General features: G+C 48.4%; 1 protein-coding gene across 1 annotated transcript in view; it reads right to left on the reverse strand.

Annotated features, from left to right (window-relative positions):
* PDE2A (phosphodiesterase 2A) overlaps positions 1 to 17013 on the reverse strand; it is a 233275-nt gene that overhangs the window by 69712 nt on the left and 146550 nt on the right. Inside the window, exons 13-14 of the mRNA XM_061552360.1 lie at positions 12922 to 13052; positions 4167 to 4278 (exon numbers count right to left, since the gene is read on the reverse strand). Of these exons, the coding sequence (XP_061408344.1) occupies positions 4167 to 4278; positions 12922 to 13052 (243 nt within the window). The remainder of the gene's footprint in view (positions 1 to 4166; positions 4279 to 12921; positions 13053 to 17013) is intronic.

The following is a 17013-nucleotide window of genomic DNA, read 5'->3' on the forward strand; positions in this document are numbered from 1 at the left end:
AAACAACAACAACAAAAAATCCCGGGGGTAGAATTCAAGCAATAAATTAGGGCAGGTCACGCTGAATCCAATTTCGAGCCATCAAAAGCACTGACTTGCTGTTGACAGCTAACGCTTTTGCCCTATCTCTCTCTCTCTCCCAAAGCTATCATCCCAAGCTACCCGTCAGCACATTGTGCGACAAGTGTTCACCAAGGCTGCCTCGGCAACCGGCGAGCGTTCCTGGCCTGGCTTGCTTCGCGATTGCAGCCGCGCGAACGGCGGCGAGGGGACAGATGCCGGCTGAGACGAATTCAAGGAAAGCGCCAACGCAGAGGCGATTCATCCCTCGTGGGGGGCGGGGGGGGTCACACTCCACCCCAGGTGTAACGTGTCCTCAAGTGCTGGCAGACAATTTGGTGAGCAATGCAAGTTTCGGTTCGCGAACAGGCGCATGTATTTGATATATCTGTATAGCCGCAGATTCGAAAGCGTGACTGTCGTGATAATGTATGCATACATTGACGTTGACCGTCACTGACTGTTCATGCACGTGAAGCATAGTTTGATGGAGTGAAGACGGGTTGATCAAACGCAGTGAGAGACGAGACAAAATTGGCAGGCAGACAACCTGGCAGACAGACAGGCAGGCTGATTTGACAGACACCTTCACTGACAGACACACAGACTGACAACGCTAACAGACAGATGCACAGGCAGACAGGACAAACTGACAAGCAGGCAGCGAAATACACAGGCAGGCGGAAATATAATCTGACGGACAGCGAGACAACACGATCACAGATCGATACACAGATTGACACACTGACTAACAATAATAATACAAAGGCAATGCTACCTGTATTGCAACCCCCCTGCCCTGCCCTTCGATCCTCTGCCCCCCACTGCCATGAACCTTTCTATCACAACAGCCACTGCACTCTCGTCCCGGGGCTGTGCCTGCAGACCCCAACGCCCCCGAATCGTGGACTCGTCGCAAAACCTCCTTGAAACGGACAATCGTTCGGTCGAGGCCGGAGCTCTTGGTCTGCGATATCAAGAGCAGCGATGCCGAGGGGCTTCAGTGCACGCCTGCTAAAGCCACGGCGCCGCTTAGATGATTGGTCTTCGCTTTGAAACAAAAACCCTCGGTCGAGCTCAGGGATGATGAGAGACTTAACCACTTCACCTGCAATTCCAGGGGAAAGAGAACGAAATTATAACGACGCATGGGTTTTTTTTCTTCTTTCCCCTCCCTTTAATGCCGCACGGATCCACTCCCAGGACTCGGAAAACATCGATCCCCGCCGCATAAATTCGCCGCGCGAACGAACGGCGGCCGAGTTATAGATGTTTCTGCTTTTCTCCCCCCCCCCCCGCCCCCGCCCCCCCGGAAAGGAATTTTGTTACACGCGGATAATGAGCCAATTTTCTTTCCGACAAACCTGCCAGCGAGGGAATTAAAATTCGAGTGCGTGAAGACGTACTGCCGCAGTTCCTTCCCCGATGTGCGGAGCGGCAGTTTCGTAACCTTTGGCCGCAATACGGAGAGCACGAAAAAAATACCAAAACTGAATTATCTAGACGAGCGAGAGCGGAAGGCGTTCGGCCGAAGCCAACAAAAGGGCATTTTAATGCCGATGTCCAACACACAGGTGAAACGATGGCTTGATTTTTCTCGGGACACCCATTTCATGGAATTGGACAAATATCCCCAATGCAATACTCTCCTCCTACGTTTGGATGATAATCGCAATCCCAATGCGGGGGAGCCACGACAATACATAGTCCCCGCGATGCCCACAATCCATCTCATTTCTGCACGAGGTGATGTCATCTTTCCACCTCTGCTGTGGTCATTCCTCTCAGGCATGTTCTCTCCATTTCCAATCAGTTTTTTTTTTACCGGTTAAGAAATGAAAACAATTCAAACTGCGTGGAGGTTAATTGCTGCCACTTTGAGGCTTGGCAGCAAATCACCACAAAACATTGTAAGAATGAACAGAAGGCAAGAGCCCATTTCTTTAACGCGGGGCTGGGGCAATGTGCCCCGGGAGATGCTCGCACTGTGGGCTCAACAAATGCTCATAGGCGGCTCAACAAATCTTGAGAACAATCCGAGCCAATTTGACAGGATAGGAAACAAACATCTTGATGTGAGCAGTTCCACTGCTGGATTATTTTTTCCGCCTGAGGACGACCGCTTGTGTTGCGATCGAAACGTCGTGATTTATTATTTTTGGTTTAATTTTATTTTTCTACCTACGTGACTTTAACCGAAATAACCAAAGAGTATCTTCTTGGTTCTTTCGGTAAAGTCACGTAGAAGGGAAATAATAAAATAATAAAAATAAAACATAATAAAATAATTATCACGACGCTTCGGCCACAACGCAAGCAGCCGTCCTCAGGCGAAGAACAGGTCTGTCGGAAAGATGCTGTGGCCGAAACGTCGTGAGAATTATTTAATGTTTTATTTTTATTATTTTATTATTTCCCTTCTACGTGACTTTACCGGAAGAACCAAGAAGATGAATCCCTGCAGTCACGAAAGCTTTAAATCGAAATTTAACCAAAGAGTAGTATACAAAAAGTTGCTCGTTTCATGCGCGACGCTCGCAACGCGGCGCTTTGATTGAGGAGGGTCCACGGGGGCCGGAGTCGTCGCTTTCGCACTTCATCGCAGCGCGATCAGCAGCCTCGCAAAGGGAATTTATCTTTGAAATGAAGCTCCCGCAGGCCCCTCTGCCCCCCTCAATGTAATTTAGGACAAGCTAAAACTAAGTTTTAAGTCTCTGCTTCTTCCTTAATTCCCAAAGGGGCTTAGGCAACCGTTATACATCTTTTAAAAAGTTGAAGCTTTACTTCAAAGAGGCAAAAACAAGGGCAGGTTAACGAGCAGTCTTTTGTTGAGTCTGAATTTGATGATGGAAGGAGCGTACCAGTGTCATCCTGACAAACGAACGCCTACACCCGGTGCCCATTATCGGCTACGATCTCAACGCGTGGATCGGGAATACATGGACACCGACATGAAACATTGATGTAACCCAGTGGGCCTTACCTGGTAAAATAAAAAAAAGTTTAACCGTTTCGATTTAAAGCTTTCGTGACTGCAGGGATTCATCTTCTTGGTTCTTTCGGTAAAGTCACGTAGAAGGGATAAATATATATATATATAAATATGCTGAATTCCTCTTGCTATGCAAATTCTTTCGTCAAGGCGCTCTTCCCCCTCCAACCCAGCTTAAATATACGCTGCCAAGCCTGGTGGTTTTCATTCAGACGCTGTCATTCCGACAGACCTGTTCTTCACCTGAGGACGGCTGCTTGCGTTGTGGCCGAAACGTCGTGAGAATTATTTTATTATGTTTTATTTGTATTATTTCCCTTCTACGTGACTTTACCGAAAGAACCAAGACGAGTTTAATCGTTGTGCCTCCTGCATTGCGATTATAATTAGCATCCAAACGTATGAGGGGTAACTGCATTGGAATGTTTGGCCAATTCCATGAACGGTTGTCCAGAGAAGACCATCACGTACGACGGGGTCAAACTCTTAGATGATGCATTCAGACGGAAGCAAGCGGGGGGGGGGGGGGGGGTGGATGTTGCACTGCCTTCTCCTTTTCCACGCCGTGTTCGTGACGACGGAGACGGGGCATCATCGGGCACAGCATCCTGTGAATCCGCTATTGTGTTGGTCACGAGGGTGAGTTGTCTCACCACGCTTTCAACGCATTGGCCAGTGCTTGTTTGGCGGGGCAGAAGCAGCTCCGATATCGTTCGATTTAAAGCGTTCGTGACTGCAGGGATTCATCTTCTTGGTTCTTTCGGTAAAGTCACGTAGAAGGGAAATAATAAAATAATAAAAATAAAACATAATAAAATTATTCTCACGACAGAGTCTGTTCAGAGTCTGTTCAGACTCTGTCTCCCCGACAGACCTGGTCTTCACCTGAGGACGGCTACTTGCGTTGTGGCCGAAACGTCGTGATAATTATTTAATGTAGAATTTTTATTATTTTATTATTTCCGTTCTACGTGACTTTACCGAAAGAACCAAGAAGATGAAGCTCCGATATCGTTCGCCACCGTCGTTAGCCGTAGCCGGCAAAATTATGGGGGGGAGGGAAGAGCATTTTTTTGGGGCATAGATTCCAGCAGCAGGGAGCAGTTGCAGTTACCTGGCACTCGAACTTGAGCTTCTGCTCCTTCTGGAAGGCGATGGTGCTGGTGAGCACGGTGGACGTGAAGCAGAAGCAGTGCTGGATCTTGCGCTCGTCTGTCTCCGTGTAGCTGCGAGGGGGGAAGGCAGGGGGGGGCAGAGGCAAGAACGAGCCGTGACAACGCTCCAGCCGTCGATCGATCGGTCGCTTTGGTGGAGGAAGCGTTACGTTCGAGTCTCCTTTGCGAGCGAGACTTCGACCAGCGAATGCGGCTAAAACACACACAGTGGCAGCGATGAACATCAACGGCAAGGCGAAGTAAAATTTGGCGTGTGCGTACAAAGACAAAGATCACCCCCCCCCCCGTATAGGCTCAACAGATTGTTGGGGCAAGTGCTGTTAGCGAGCACCTACGAATGTCGGCACGGCACACGAAAGGGGCTGGTGAGTCAGCACCGCGCCCAGCCTGCTTTTGTCTCCCATGTGTGTGAATGCATTCACACACTCACACGTAATGGGAAATAATTTCTGTTTTGTCTTGTAGAACATCGGTGTAGGTGGTGGGTGAGTAACCATTTTCCTTCACTTTGAAAAACTTTTGGCGGGCAGTCACACATTAGCACACACACAGCTCGGGCACTTGTTCCTGCAAGAGGCTCTTCTGCAGTGACAGTCTCAAGTGACAGAAGCGACCGAGTGTGATACAATTAAACAACACAGCAGTGTCGCCATGCCAAACAGACACCCCTCTAGTACCCGCTGAGGGTGGCTAAAATGCTTTAAGGATCGGCAGGTTTGCAATGAGCCTCTTGTTACAGCAGCCCTTTTGCCCACTTCAGCAATTGTTTCTTGCTGTGGTTGTCCCACCTGATGACGGACGCTTGTGTTGCGCTCGAAACGTCGTGATTTAATTAATTTTATTTTGTACCTACGTGACTTTACCGAAAGAACCAAAGAGTATGGATCCCTGCAGTCACGAAAACTTCAAATTCTAAATTGAACACGGGTTACCGGGTTCATAGCAGCCTGCTAAACCACTACACGAACCGCTTACCACAAATAAACACACACACGTAGACAGACGGAAAGACTCGCGCACGACGCATAACAACTGTCGTTCAAATTGAGCAGATTTGTTAAAAGGATTTTTTTTTGCCATCGTTCTCCACGAGGGCTCCACGCTCACTGTGCCCTGTTTCACGGGGGAGATGTCAATTTTTTTTCCGGGCACTCTGTGAGCCGAGGTTGCTCATGGGATTCCTGCGGCGGCGAGAAGCAGAGGTCGCAACCGAATACCCGATACCCGTACCCTACCCGATACCCGGCTACCCGTACCCGGCCGGGTACAGGTAGCCGTTTGCGACCCTGGTGCGGCCGGGTACGGGTAGGCCGTGAGTCACTGGTGAATAACTGTTTGTCACTCATTTCCCAACGTCTTGTCTCTTCTCACCGTTCAAGTTCCTAGAATCAACCCACTCGCGCCTGCAACATGGCTTCATCCCAGAGGTCGCAATCAGGTACCCGATACCCGTACCCTACCCGTACCCTACCCGTACCCGGCCGGGTACGGGTAGGGTACGGGTATGGCCGGGTACGGGTACCCGTTTGCGACCCTGGTGCGGCTGGGTACGGGTACGGGTAAGGAATCAAAACCCGTTTGCGACCCTGGTGCAGCCGGGTACGGGTAAGAAATCAAAACCCGTTTGCGACCCTGGTGCGGCCGGGTACGGGTACGGGTAAGGAATCAAAACCCGTTTGCGACCCTGGTGCGGCCGGGTACGGGTAAGAAATCAAAACCCGTTTGCGACCCTGGTGCGGCCGGGTACGGGTAAGGAATCAAAACCAGTTTGCGACCCTGGTGCGGCCGGGTACGGGTAAGGAATCAAAACCCGTTTGCGACCCTGGTGCGGCCGGGTACGGGTAAGGAATCAAAACCCGTTTGCGACCTCTGGCGAGGAGTGTCGCAGTGGCTACGCAAATTCGGGTCAAAAGTGGCCGCGAGGCAATCGCACGTGCTGGGGCCATTGGTAGCCAAATGTGACACCTGGGATAGGTGTCTTGTAGGTGTAGGAAAGAAAAAAAACACTTGTAAGGCGGGAAAACAATGCACACACGTGCAGCCAGATATCTACAAAGCGTAGAGGTAACAAAACCATCTTGGTAGCATTATTTATTTAACTGCTAAAACTACCCTGTAATTAAATGGAATAGGAGTTGGCCGAGAGATGCGTGTATCATGAGTCCGGTGTTTCCAAATATACCCTAAACAACCTTTCCATATAACACTGGTCAACAATAAAAAAAAATTCTGGCCTGGACTTTTGCAGCTGTTTTAGACTAATTTCAGGGTGCTGATTCCAAATCTGATCTCAGATTTGCTCCATCACACCATTTTTATGCTATCGGCATACCCCATTTTCATTTACTTAACCCGACATTAACTCTGTCACTTAAAACATGGTGCTGTATTTTTAGGATAGTGTGTTTATAATATCATTTTATGTAGATATCCACATTTATTTAATATTTTTCTTCTGCAGTTTTTATTGAAAATGCAATATTTGATATCTCCTGATGTGATAGACAAAAACTGATGCCAGATTTGGAATCAGCACCCAACAATTACCTTAAAACCGTTGGATACCTTTTGCCAGAAAAAGTGTGTTGACCAGTGTAATCCAATCTCTCTCAGTTATATAACAGATGTACGTAGTTATATGCTACATGCGCCTAATTGTTGCACGTGTCTGATCATTGTTAAACATTCCAGGTGACTTGTGAGCATTGATTAAAATCAAGGGCCGTCTGATTTGAAAAAGCACTCTCTGCACCGTGTCGGCTGTTCACCAATCATCAGGTGCGTGGGTCGTGTAACAACTTGCATTGTAATTGAATGGAGTTTGGTCAGCACGGAGAGGCTTGCTCTGGCGGGTAGCAAGAACTGCACCAATAAGCGGTAGCGAGGCATACTTCAAAAGATCAAACAACCCCCACACCTAATGTAGCATGGGGAGGCCTTCATCTAGCATTGAATAGATCACAGCTAAATTTGATGACGATCAATCCGATTGTATTGCATTGAGCTCACTGGGTTCCGTAGCGCCCACACTCGCTATGAACGATTTCCTCTAGACACGGTGAATCCACACGCCCAAGAATCGCTCCAACCCACAAGGCGTCACGCGGGAGCCGAGCGATGCAGCGGAGGCCAGGGCCGCAACCACTGCGGGTATCACGGCTGTACGGACACCCACGGAATTCTTGGACACGGATACGGGAAACTGTGTCCGCACTTTGTTCCTTAGCCCGTGTCCGGCTGTCTGGAGACCGGCTAAGAGACACCGTGTCCACCGTCTCGCGCGCGCTGCCCATTTCGTGGGCCCCGTTGACATCCCTCCGTCGCGTCTTGCGCTGCGGAGCGAGGCTGTGGCGCAGAGACCAAGGGGAGCGGCCACTGTGGGTGTCGTGGGTGTGCTGATGCCCCCTCCCCCCCACCATGTTTTTGTCCAAAACTTCGGTGAGAATTTTTGGTATTTGAGTCTGAGCTTGTCTTCATAAATGTCATTCATGCGGACGACGGAATGTTTAAATACACAGTAGCGCAAGGACGCACCAGGCTCAGTACTGAGTAGCCAGTGTGTAGATTTAATGTAATTTTTTTTAATTAGCAGTAGACACTCCTCTTTATCCACGACCAAGTGGGGGGTGATTTCTCAAATCTTATCTGTAATCTAACCTTTAGGAACTCGTCAACTTCCTCTGTGTGGCTTGGTCCCTGTGGAACGGCAACTGCCTATGACAGACGCCAAATTAATTTATTTCCATGAAGTTAATTGTTAATGCAACAAATTAATGGCGCCTGCAGTGGCCTGTGGAAATTAGTTTTACTACGTGACAAAAAAAACTTGTATAATTAGTTTTCTTTTTGTGCCGCAATAAAGCCACGGACAAATTTCAAATGCCCCATCAAGTCTGATTATATGATTTTGTTGTGGGATGAAATTTGACTCTGCGGTCCCGACAACACAATACGTCAAATTTGGCATTTACATCATAAACACAGGGGGTTGTGAATTTCACCTCGCAAGACAGAGGGTATAAATGAAGGTGAAATGAAAAATTCATCTGTGCTGTATTGCCCATGAATTATGCATGTTTGAACTTTGCTTATTCACCGTCTTCCACCTCATTTTATTTCACCCGCAGCAATGTCCTCACCGTAAGCCCCCCTCCGACAGAGTCCCCCCCCCCCCCCCCCCCACCACCACCACACACCCCACATGCCACTCATCTCTTTAGTGTCCTTGCCAGGTCTTAAGCTCTGGGATTATCTCGGCGGGAGAGACTCGGGGCTGCGTTCCTGGCAGGAGAGGTGACATTTTGCTCAGAGGCTGCACCTACAGCGCGCCGGTAATTGGCTGTTCGTGGCCCTAGAGGCTGCAGATGGGCAAGCGGCACAAACCGGATTTACAGCGGCACATCAAACCCTGACCCCACCACAGGCGAGTTGGTGACATTTTCACAAGTTGGTCTTTTAATTTTTTGGGGCGCGGGGGGGGGGGGGGAACTGTTGAACATTAACACAGCGTGGATTTTTTTTTTACTTTATTTCAAATTAGTCACAAAGGCGTGTAGCTATGCCCGGACCTCACTGCAGTCGTCCAAATACATGCGAAATGACCCAAAAAATGCCCCCTAGCCAAATGCAGCCTAACGGATATTTAAAAAGAAACAAAGCTCTTCGATTGGAAGAAGGATGCCTCCACGGTGATTGGTCGGGAGGCAGACTTTAAAAAGGGTTTGGAGAATAAGGGGTTGAACGGAAAAAACAGAAAGGATCCGTTAAAGGGAAATGAGAAGGATTGTCTAGTGCAGGGGTCGGCAACCTACGGCTCCGGAGCCGCATGCGGCTCTTTACGGGCTGCTTCTTGACGATGAGTACAGTATGTACTCAGATGCATTGCGGCTCTTGAAATACTGAATTTTGTACCGAATTGGAAAGAAATGGCTCTTCTTGTTATTTTGGTTGCCGACCCCTGTCCTAGAGGTAAAAACAAGGAGAAGAAGGTTCGAGAAAGGGGGCTGAGAGAGATATACGGGGAGAGCACGAGGAGTGGGGAGGCTAGGAGGAAGATACAAGCAGGAAGAGAAGCACGAAAGCCGAGCGTCCCTCATCGTGGAAGTACATAGTGGGGTTCCGTATTGTGGAAATCTTTAAATCAAAGTGGCTCTTCCTATAACTTTTCGTCGGAGCCGTCACGCGTGTGCGATGGTTTGGAGGAAAGTAGGGCCTGACTAAATAACCATGACCACCGATGATTTCGACCGCCGGTGACTTATCTGAAGAGCCAGGCGTTTCGGAACGTGGGCGTTGTGTGGGGTGGTTTTTTTTTGGTTCGTATTGTTTTAATAAGATCTTCGGGCAGGAGGACAAGGCTGAGTCACTCGCACCCACGGGGACGGAGCAAAGGCACGAAACGCTCGACGATAATCAAGTGCTGCCGGCAGCGTGTGCGAGTCCCGGTGATGACACATCAGGGGGAGGGAGGGGGGAGGGGCAAGTGAAATGTGAAGGAAAGAAGTGAAGAAAATCGATTAATAGATTTTGCATCTCTCGACTACACTGAAGAAGGCCTTGGCATGACACACACGAGAGAGCGAACAAATGTCAGCGTTATAAAATTGAAAATTCGCAGGAGCTCTTTCGTAATGAATGTCACAGAGCGTGAGCACAGAATAAACATAGCTCACAGACACGGAGTGGGGGGGGGGCGGGTGGCGGCGGGGGTGGGGAAAGCGTATTACTAATTAAAAATATATATCATTAACAAATAAGAAATAATTAAGACGTATATAATTAAAACACATCCATACGTTTCATCTTCTTGGTTCTTTCGTTAAAGTCACGTAGAATGGAAATAATAAAATAATAAAAATAAAACATCATAAAATATTTTATTATTTCAAAGTCACGTAGAATGGAAATAATAAAATAATATAGCAAAACATAATACAATATTATATACATATATTTTTTATTATTTTATTATTTCCATTCTACGTGACTTTACCGAAAGAACCAAGAAGATGAATCCCTGCAGTCACGAAAGCTTTACATCGAAATCCATACGTTTGTTTGCATGAAGACAGATGCGCAGTTCGCAATGCGCCGACGCCCAGCGCTGTTGAACGCTGCTGGGGCGCAATGTGCAACAACGCTGTGCCACGTCCTCAAGAGCCCTCGCTCCGATTCTTCGCACAATTACAAAACGGTGAGTTTGGTTATCTAAACCTGGCCTGGCTCTCCGCTAGGTTGACTCAGCCCTAAAGTCAATACCTGGTGGTGAATTGGGGGGGGAAGTAGAGTATTTGAGGTGCGCGTTGACAAGGACCCCGTTAATATTCCTGTGCCGTCCTTAGTAGGTTCAAAGTTCAAAGTTCATTTATTAGGTATAGCCCTGTGAGCCATTCGGCTCTTGAATCGGGTGCAACCGCAACAAACAAAAACATGAACAAGAAAACATCTTAGTAGGTGCCCACAAACGACGCTCAGTGCAACATTCTATAAACTGTGGATGCAAGTCATTGCATTACGACCATAATAAGTTATCAAATATTGACACAGCCCTGGTGGACCAGGAATCACTTCTAGATTTGAAGCTTTCGTGACTGCAAGGATGCATACTCATAGGTTTTTCGGTAAAGTCACGTAGGTAAAAAATGAAATTAAAATTAATAAAAAATAAAATAATAAAAATCACGACGTTTCGGAGGCAACACAAGTCTCCGTCATCAGGTGGGACCGTCACAGCCAGATTTGCTGTTTCAAGTGATATCAAGTGAGCAAATCTGGCTGTGACAGTCCCACCTGATGACGGAGACTTGTGTTGCTTCCGAAACGTCGTGATTTTAATTATTTTATTTTTATTAATTTTAATTTCATTTTGTTACCTACGTGACTTTACCGAAAAAACTAAGAGTAGGAATCACTTCGCCTGGCACTGCTGAGATCCTGGGTTCAAACCCTGATTTCAGCCGCCTGTGATTCAACTGGGTTCTCAAGAAGAGTAAGTTGATGGTCTCAGCCTGGTCCCCACTGACTTAACCCCACGCACCCCCATCAAACGATAACGTGTTTATAAACTTAATTTGGCTTATTCCAGATCCGAGTCCTAAAATGTCTTGGTTTGACATGCAACGAACACTCTTCCCAGAGTATTAAAAGTCGTGCCCCCTAGTTTGGATAAAGAGGCCAATCGGAGCAATTTCCGGAGACATTCTCTCACAGGGTAGTGCACCGCTCGCTCCGAATTGAAATGTCCTCAACCTCCGTGACGCGTTTGCCGATCGCACCTTTTGAAATATAAATTCACTGAGCGGAAAACGAGTTTGGATTTTGTACAATCTGTTCACAGGTACAAACATTAAGGTGACCGATCATATAATAATAAGCGTGACATTTGGCCCCAACGGGGGTGGGGGGGTTACTCTGCGGATGACAAAGGAGGAGGCCCATTGATTTGCCACTGAAAGAGATCATACAATATGCCAACTCTGAAGTGGTGTTACCCCCCCTCCTCCCTCCCTGGCAGGGAGGTGGCACGGTTCCAAGATCCCAGGGCTCCAACAGTGCCAAAGGGTTTCCAGCGCTGCATTCGGATTGTGGGCCTGCACACTGGCACCTGTCACGGTTTGGGATTTCGGAAAGGAAAGAATTGTGGCGAGAACAAAACATAATTACCGCGATGCTGACACATGCCGGAACGAGTCGGTGATGCGAACATTACTGAATGGGAAGACTCGCCCTGCCAAACAACCAAAACAAATCGATCATCTTTCTCGAAACAAAGTAATAATGGACAATGCACTTGGCTCATCCCTATATTTGAATAATTATAAGAAAAATTGAGCCATTGTAAATCCATTTATTGATGGCCTGCACAAGCCGAGCCACTCATTGACCATACTTCACCACACGGGTCAGTCCAGGTTGGTGAACAAGGCCAGCACCCGTTCAGATCTCACTCACCGCTGGAATTAGCTGTGGCGAAGAATTTAACTCGGGCCGCCTGCTTCATAGTGCAGTGCGCTAACCACCGCATTGCCGCTGCAGCCCGATGTTTTTAAATGCAATGCGTACGTACAGAAAAAAATCGTCATTCATGCCCCCCACCTTCACCCCTCACGAAATTGGACATCAAATTGCATTGCCATTCCCAAGTAAAAAAATATTTAAAAAAGAGTCACAACTTAACAGCTTTCCCCAAGCCATCAACACCATCTCCCCTACTGCTTTCCACCTCCCTTGTAATCCATACCATGAAAATTCCCAGGATCACCCTGGGATCGAGGCAGCAATGATCGCTTCTGCGTTGGGACATTACTGTGCGCATGTAGACGCATGCGTACGTGTGCGAGTGTGCGTACGTGTGTGTGTGAGATTGTGGCGAGCGGTGGCAGAGTGGTTAGTGTGCAGCACTACGAACCCGGCGACCGGAGTTTGGTTCCCACTCACGGCCAACACCAGTGATGATTACCTGAACCGGGCCTGGGCCTTCCCTAGCTCGACTCGGCCTCAAATAAGTACCTGGTGCGATGTGTACATGTCGCTGATGGAGAGACAAAGGCGACCGGGCTGTGGTGCTGGCCACCCACCCCCTCGTGTGCTGTGCCGGCCTTCATAGGTGCTCGCTAACAGTACTTGCCCCCAACAGTCTGTTGAGGTTACACGGGGGATCTTTGTCTTTGTGTGTGCGAGAGTGCCCGCTCATACCTCTGCCCGTGGAGCTTGTTGAAGACGCAAGCGAGGGTGACAACCTGGGATGTGGCTCGGGCTACGATGGGCACCGAGAGCATGGAGTTCACGCGGAAGCCCAGCAGCGAGTTGAGGTGGTTTTGCTCTTCCTGTTGTTCCACACAGAACAAAAACAAAGATCCCCCCCCCCCCCCCCCCCATATCGACTTCAGTACACCGTTCTGGCACGTGCTGTTCGTGTGAATGAAATTGAGGCAGGAATAGAACATGAGGCGGTGAGTGGCCAGCAACCAGTCCGGAAGCCTTCATCTGCCCAGTGACGATGTTTACACACCGCACCAGGTACTCGTTTCAAGGCCGAGTCGACCTAGGCGGAGGCCCAGCATCAGGTCAGATATTCCTGGTTGATGTTAGCCACGAGTGCGAATCCACTTTGGGTTGCCCGGATCATAACGCAGTGAGCTAACCACTACAACTACCTTTTCCCGCACACAGAGACAGAGATCCCCCGTATAGCCTTAACAGACTTTTGGACTGTTGGGGCAGGTGCTGTTAGCGAGCACCCACCCACCCACACTCGCTCACTCGCTCGAGCATGCTGCACGTGACACGCGTCCATGTGGGGCCTGAGCGGCGCCAAAACGAAACACCCGCTCAGGTGGCTCTACGCTCTTTTTTGTCGGGACAAAGCTCCAAGTCCACCAGGGTGATCCCTACGAATGCTCCGAATGCTCGAGGCTCGCGTGGAACACCAAATGTCTCCCCGGCGCGATAGGGCAAAAGCGCGAGACCAGTGGGGACGCGCGCTCTCTCACCACGGTAACAACAACTCATATTCTTTGGTTCTTTCGGTAAAGTCACGTAGATAGAAAAAATTAAAGATAGGAGAAAAAACTACGATGTTTAGATCACAACACAAGCGATCGCTTGTTCTATTTGCTTTAATTTTTTCTATCTACGTGACTTTACCGAAAGAACCAAAGAATATGAATTCCTGCAGTCACGAAAGTTATAAGTCAAAACAACAACAACGACGACAACAACAACGACAATATGTTCACGGCCGCCGGCGCTAATGGCCGGACGAGCGAGTGAATTTAAAACGCTCGCGTCCCTCTGCGCTCCCGCGAGCGCGCGGCCCATCACTCGAGCGCGTGGCGTGGATGGAATCGCTGGCGTGCAATTTGGGTGTGACACGGAGGCCAGATGGAGAGGGGTGGGGGGTTAATGCATCGGCCGAGTTGAGTGTGTGGGGGGGGGGTGATAGGTGGCTGGTGGTGGGGGGGGGCATCGCAATGCCATGACGCCGGGCTGTAGAGGCACGCCGAATATTATCGCGGCGCCGTATACGCGTAAACAAAACGTGTAACCAAGAGCGCTCGCGTGCGTGCGTGCATGTCCGCGCAAACAAACTCGCACCGAAAACGGAGAGGCAACCGTATAATCCACCGACATGCTGCTTGTGGCTGCTCGTGACCTCCCATCGAGGCTGGTGAGGCAATTCAAGTGCTGGCGGGGCACTTAGTGGTGATGTACACAAACCACGTGTGCCCCTCTCACACAATGTCGAGTATGACTCACGGGGGTGGGTAACATGGATAGGTAAAGACACCACGTGATCCTCATGGCTGTACCCCGGGTACCAAATAAAACTAAATAGCCGAGGCAATTAAATATTTTATTTCTCGACAACTATTTTTCCAGGGTTGTACTTAACTCCGCGACTGGGGCACCAATCAATCCGAAATCAGTGCCACTCCGCGATGTCGAAATGCAGCGAGGACGATTGTGCCGAAACCCTGAACGCTCGTACGCACCACAGTGGTGCAGCTCGTCGAAATGAGTCGATTGCCGCATCGCCGACCATCAACAGACTACAAATCACTGCATCACGGACATTATGCGAGAGCCGAGGTACTATGGTACCCCGGGGTACCGCCATAAGGTTCACTTATCACTGATGGGATGTATACGGAGGAAGTAAAGCCAGGTCACTGGGGATTCACCAGAGATTAAACCAGAGAATAAACCAGAGAATAAACCAGAGAATGAACCAGAGAATAAACCAGAGAATGAACCAGATAATAAACCAGAGATTAAACGAGAGAATGAACCAGATAATAAACCAGAGATTAAACCAGAGATTAAACCAGAGAATAAACCAGAGATTAAACCAGAGATTAAACCAGAGAATAAACCAGAGAATAAACCAGGGATTAAACCAGAGAATAAGCCAGAGGATAAACCAGAGAATAAACCAGAGAATAAACCAGAGAATAAGCCAGAGAATAAGCCAGAGAATAAGCCAGAGAATAAACCAGAGAATAAGCCAGAGAATAAACCAGAGAATAAACCAGAGAATAAGCCAGAGAATAAACCAGAGGATAAACCAGAGAATAAACCACAGAATAAACCAGAGACTAAACCAGAGATTAAACCAGAGAATAAACCAGAGAATAAACCAGAGAATAAGCCAGAGAATAAACCACAGAATAAACCAGAGAATAAACCAGAGATTAAACCAGAGAATAAACCAGAGATTAAACCAGAGAATAAACCAGAGAATAAACCAGAGATTAAACCAGAGAATAAGCCAGAGAATAAACCACAGAATAAACCAGAGAATAAACCATCTCTCTGCAACAGCTCCCTGCTGTGCATTGTACGCAAAGATATCGATCCCCATATAGTCATACAGACTGTTGGGGCAAGTGCTGTTAGCGAGCACACGGAGAGGTGGTGTATGTAGCCAGCACCACGGCCAGTGGCCCTTGTGTCCCCAGTTGCGATGTTTGAATGAGACACCACGTACACATTGCTGATTGAGTTGACCTAGGGGAGGCTGAGAATCGGTGTAGATTCCAGCTGCCACTAACCACTAAGGCACAGCTTCCCACGCACACACAAAACTAAGAGAAAAATCCCCCCGTATAGCCTGAACAGACTGTTGAGGCAAGTGCTGTTAGCGAGCACCTATGAAGGCCGGAACGGTCCACGAGGGGGTGGGTGACCAACACCACGCCCGGCCGCCTTTGTCTCCCCAGTGGCGATGTTTTTATGCACCGCACCAGGTATTAATTTGAGGCTGAGTCGACTTAGGGGAGGCCCAGTACTGGTGCAGATAATCGCCACTGGTGTTGGCCGTGAGCGTGAATCGAACTCGGGTGGTGGTGTTCGTGGCGCAGCGTAGCGCTAACTGCTACACTACCGCTCCCCACCCCACAAAAACACATGCACACACGTACAAACACACATACACACACATGCACACACATACAAACACATTTAGAAGGTGGGCTAATTCCATACACCAATCTCTCAGGAAGTCTGCAATGATTTCCACAATATGCGTCGCATATAAATGTAAAACAAATCAATTTGGCCTTGTTTTACCAGGCTGAGTGGAAATCATTTCAATGTTCAAATGTCGAAGGATCCGATGTGCAATACCTTGGCTCCATTTTATTAACCTTCAAACTGTTGAAACGTTTTTTCAATTAGCTATACAAAATATGTATATTTTAATGTCTTTAGCACCGCTTGTACTTATGATAACATTCATATAATTTAGAGTACTTTTGGGAATTCACTGTTGAATGAAGGCCTCCTCTTGCCATTGTCAGTCATGGGGGTTTGTTGATCATACTTCACCACCCTGGTCAGCGTGGGTTGGTGAAGCGGGTTTAGGGGCAAGGTGCTCTGGAGCGGTTCAGATCTACGGGACATCTGTGAAAAAAAGTGCTTCATAACTCATCGGATTCCTCTAGCATCATTACAAATTCTGATTCCGATTCAGATTCCTCTCACCGTTGACGTCAGCCGTGGCTGTGAATCAAACCGAGGTCCCCACTGCGCCGCTTTAGGGTCACAACAAGCCTACGCGAGTAATACGACATTTATGTGTTACTTGTTTCGTTGCGGGATAAGCAGGAACACTGCGGGATAATGAACCGCTTGGAGGAGAGAATTTACACGTTTGAAAGCAGCGAGGGCTCCCCAGACATCTCAGTTTTTGAGAAAACTGAGAATAGATTTGGTATCAAGGTGTGACTTTGCGTCAAGCCTGAGGTCTTCGGGGAGGAGTGGGAGTGGGGTGTGGGGACAACGAGA

This window comes from Lethenteron reissneri, chromosome 16 (assembly GCF_015708825.2).
Source record: "Lethenteron reissneri isolate LAM-NWPU_2019-01 chromosome 16, ASM1570882v1, whole genome shotgun sequence".
NCBI classification, from domain to species: Eukaryota; Metazoa; Chordata; class Hyperoartia; order Petromyzontiformes; family Petromyzontidae; genus Lethenteron; species Lethenteron reissneri.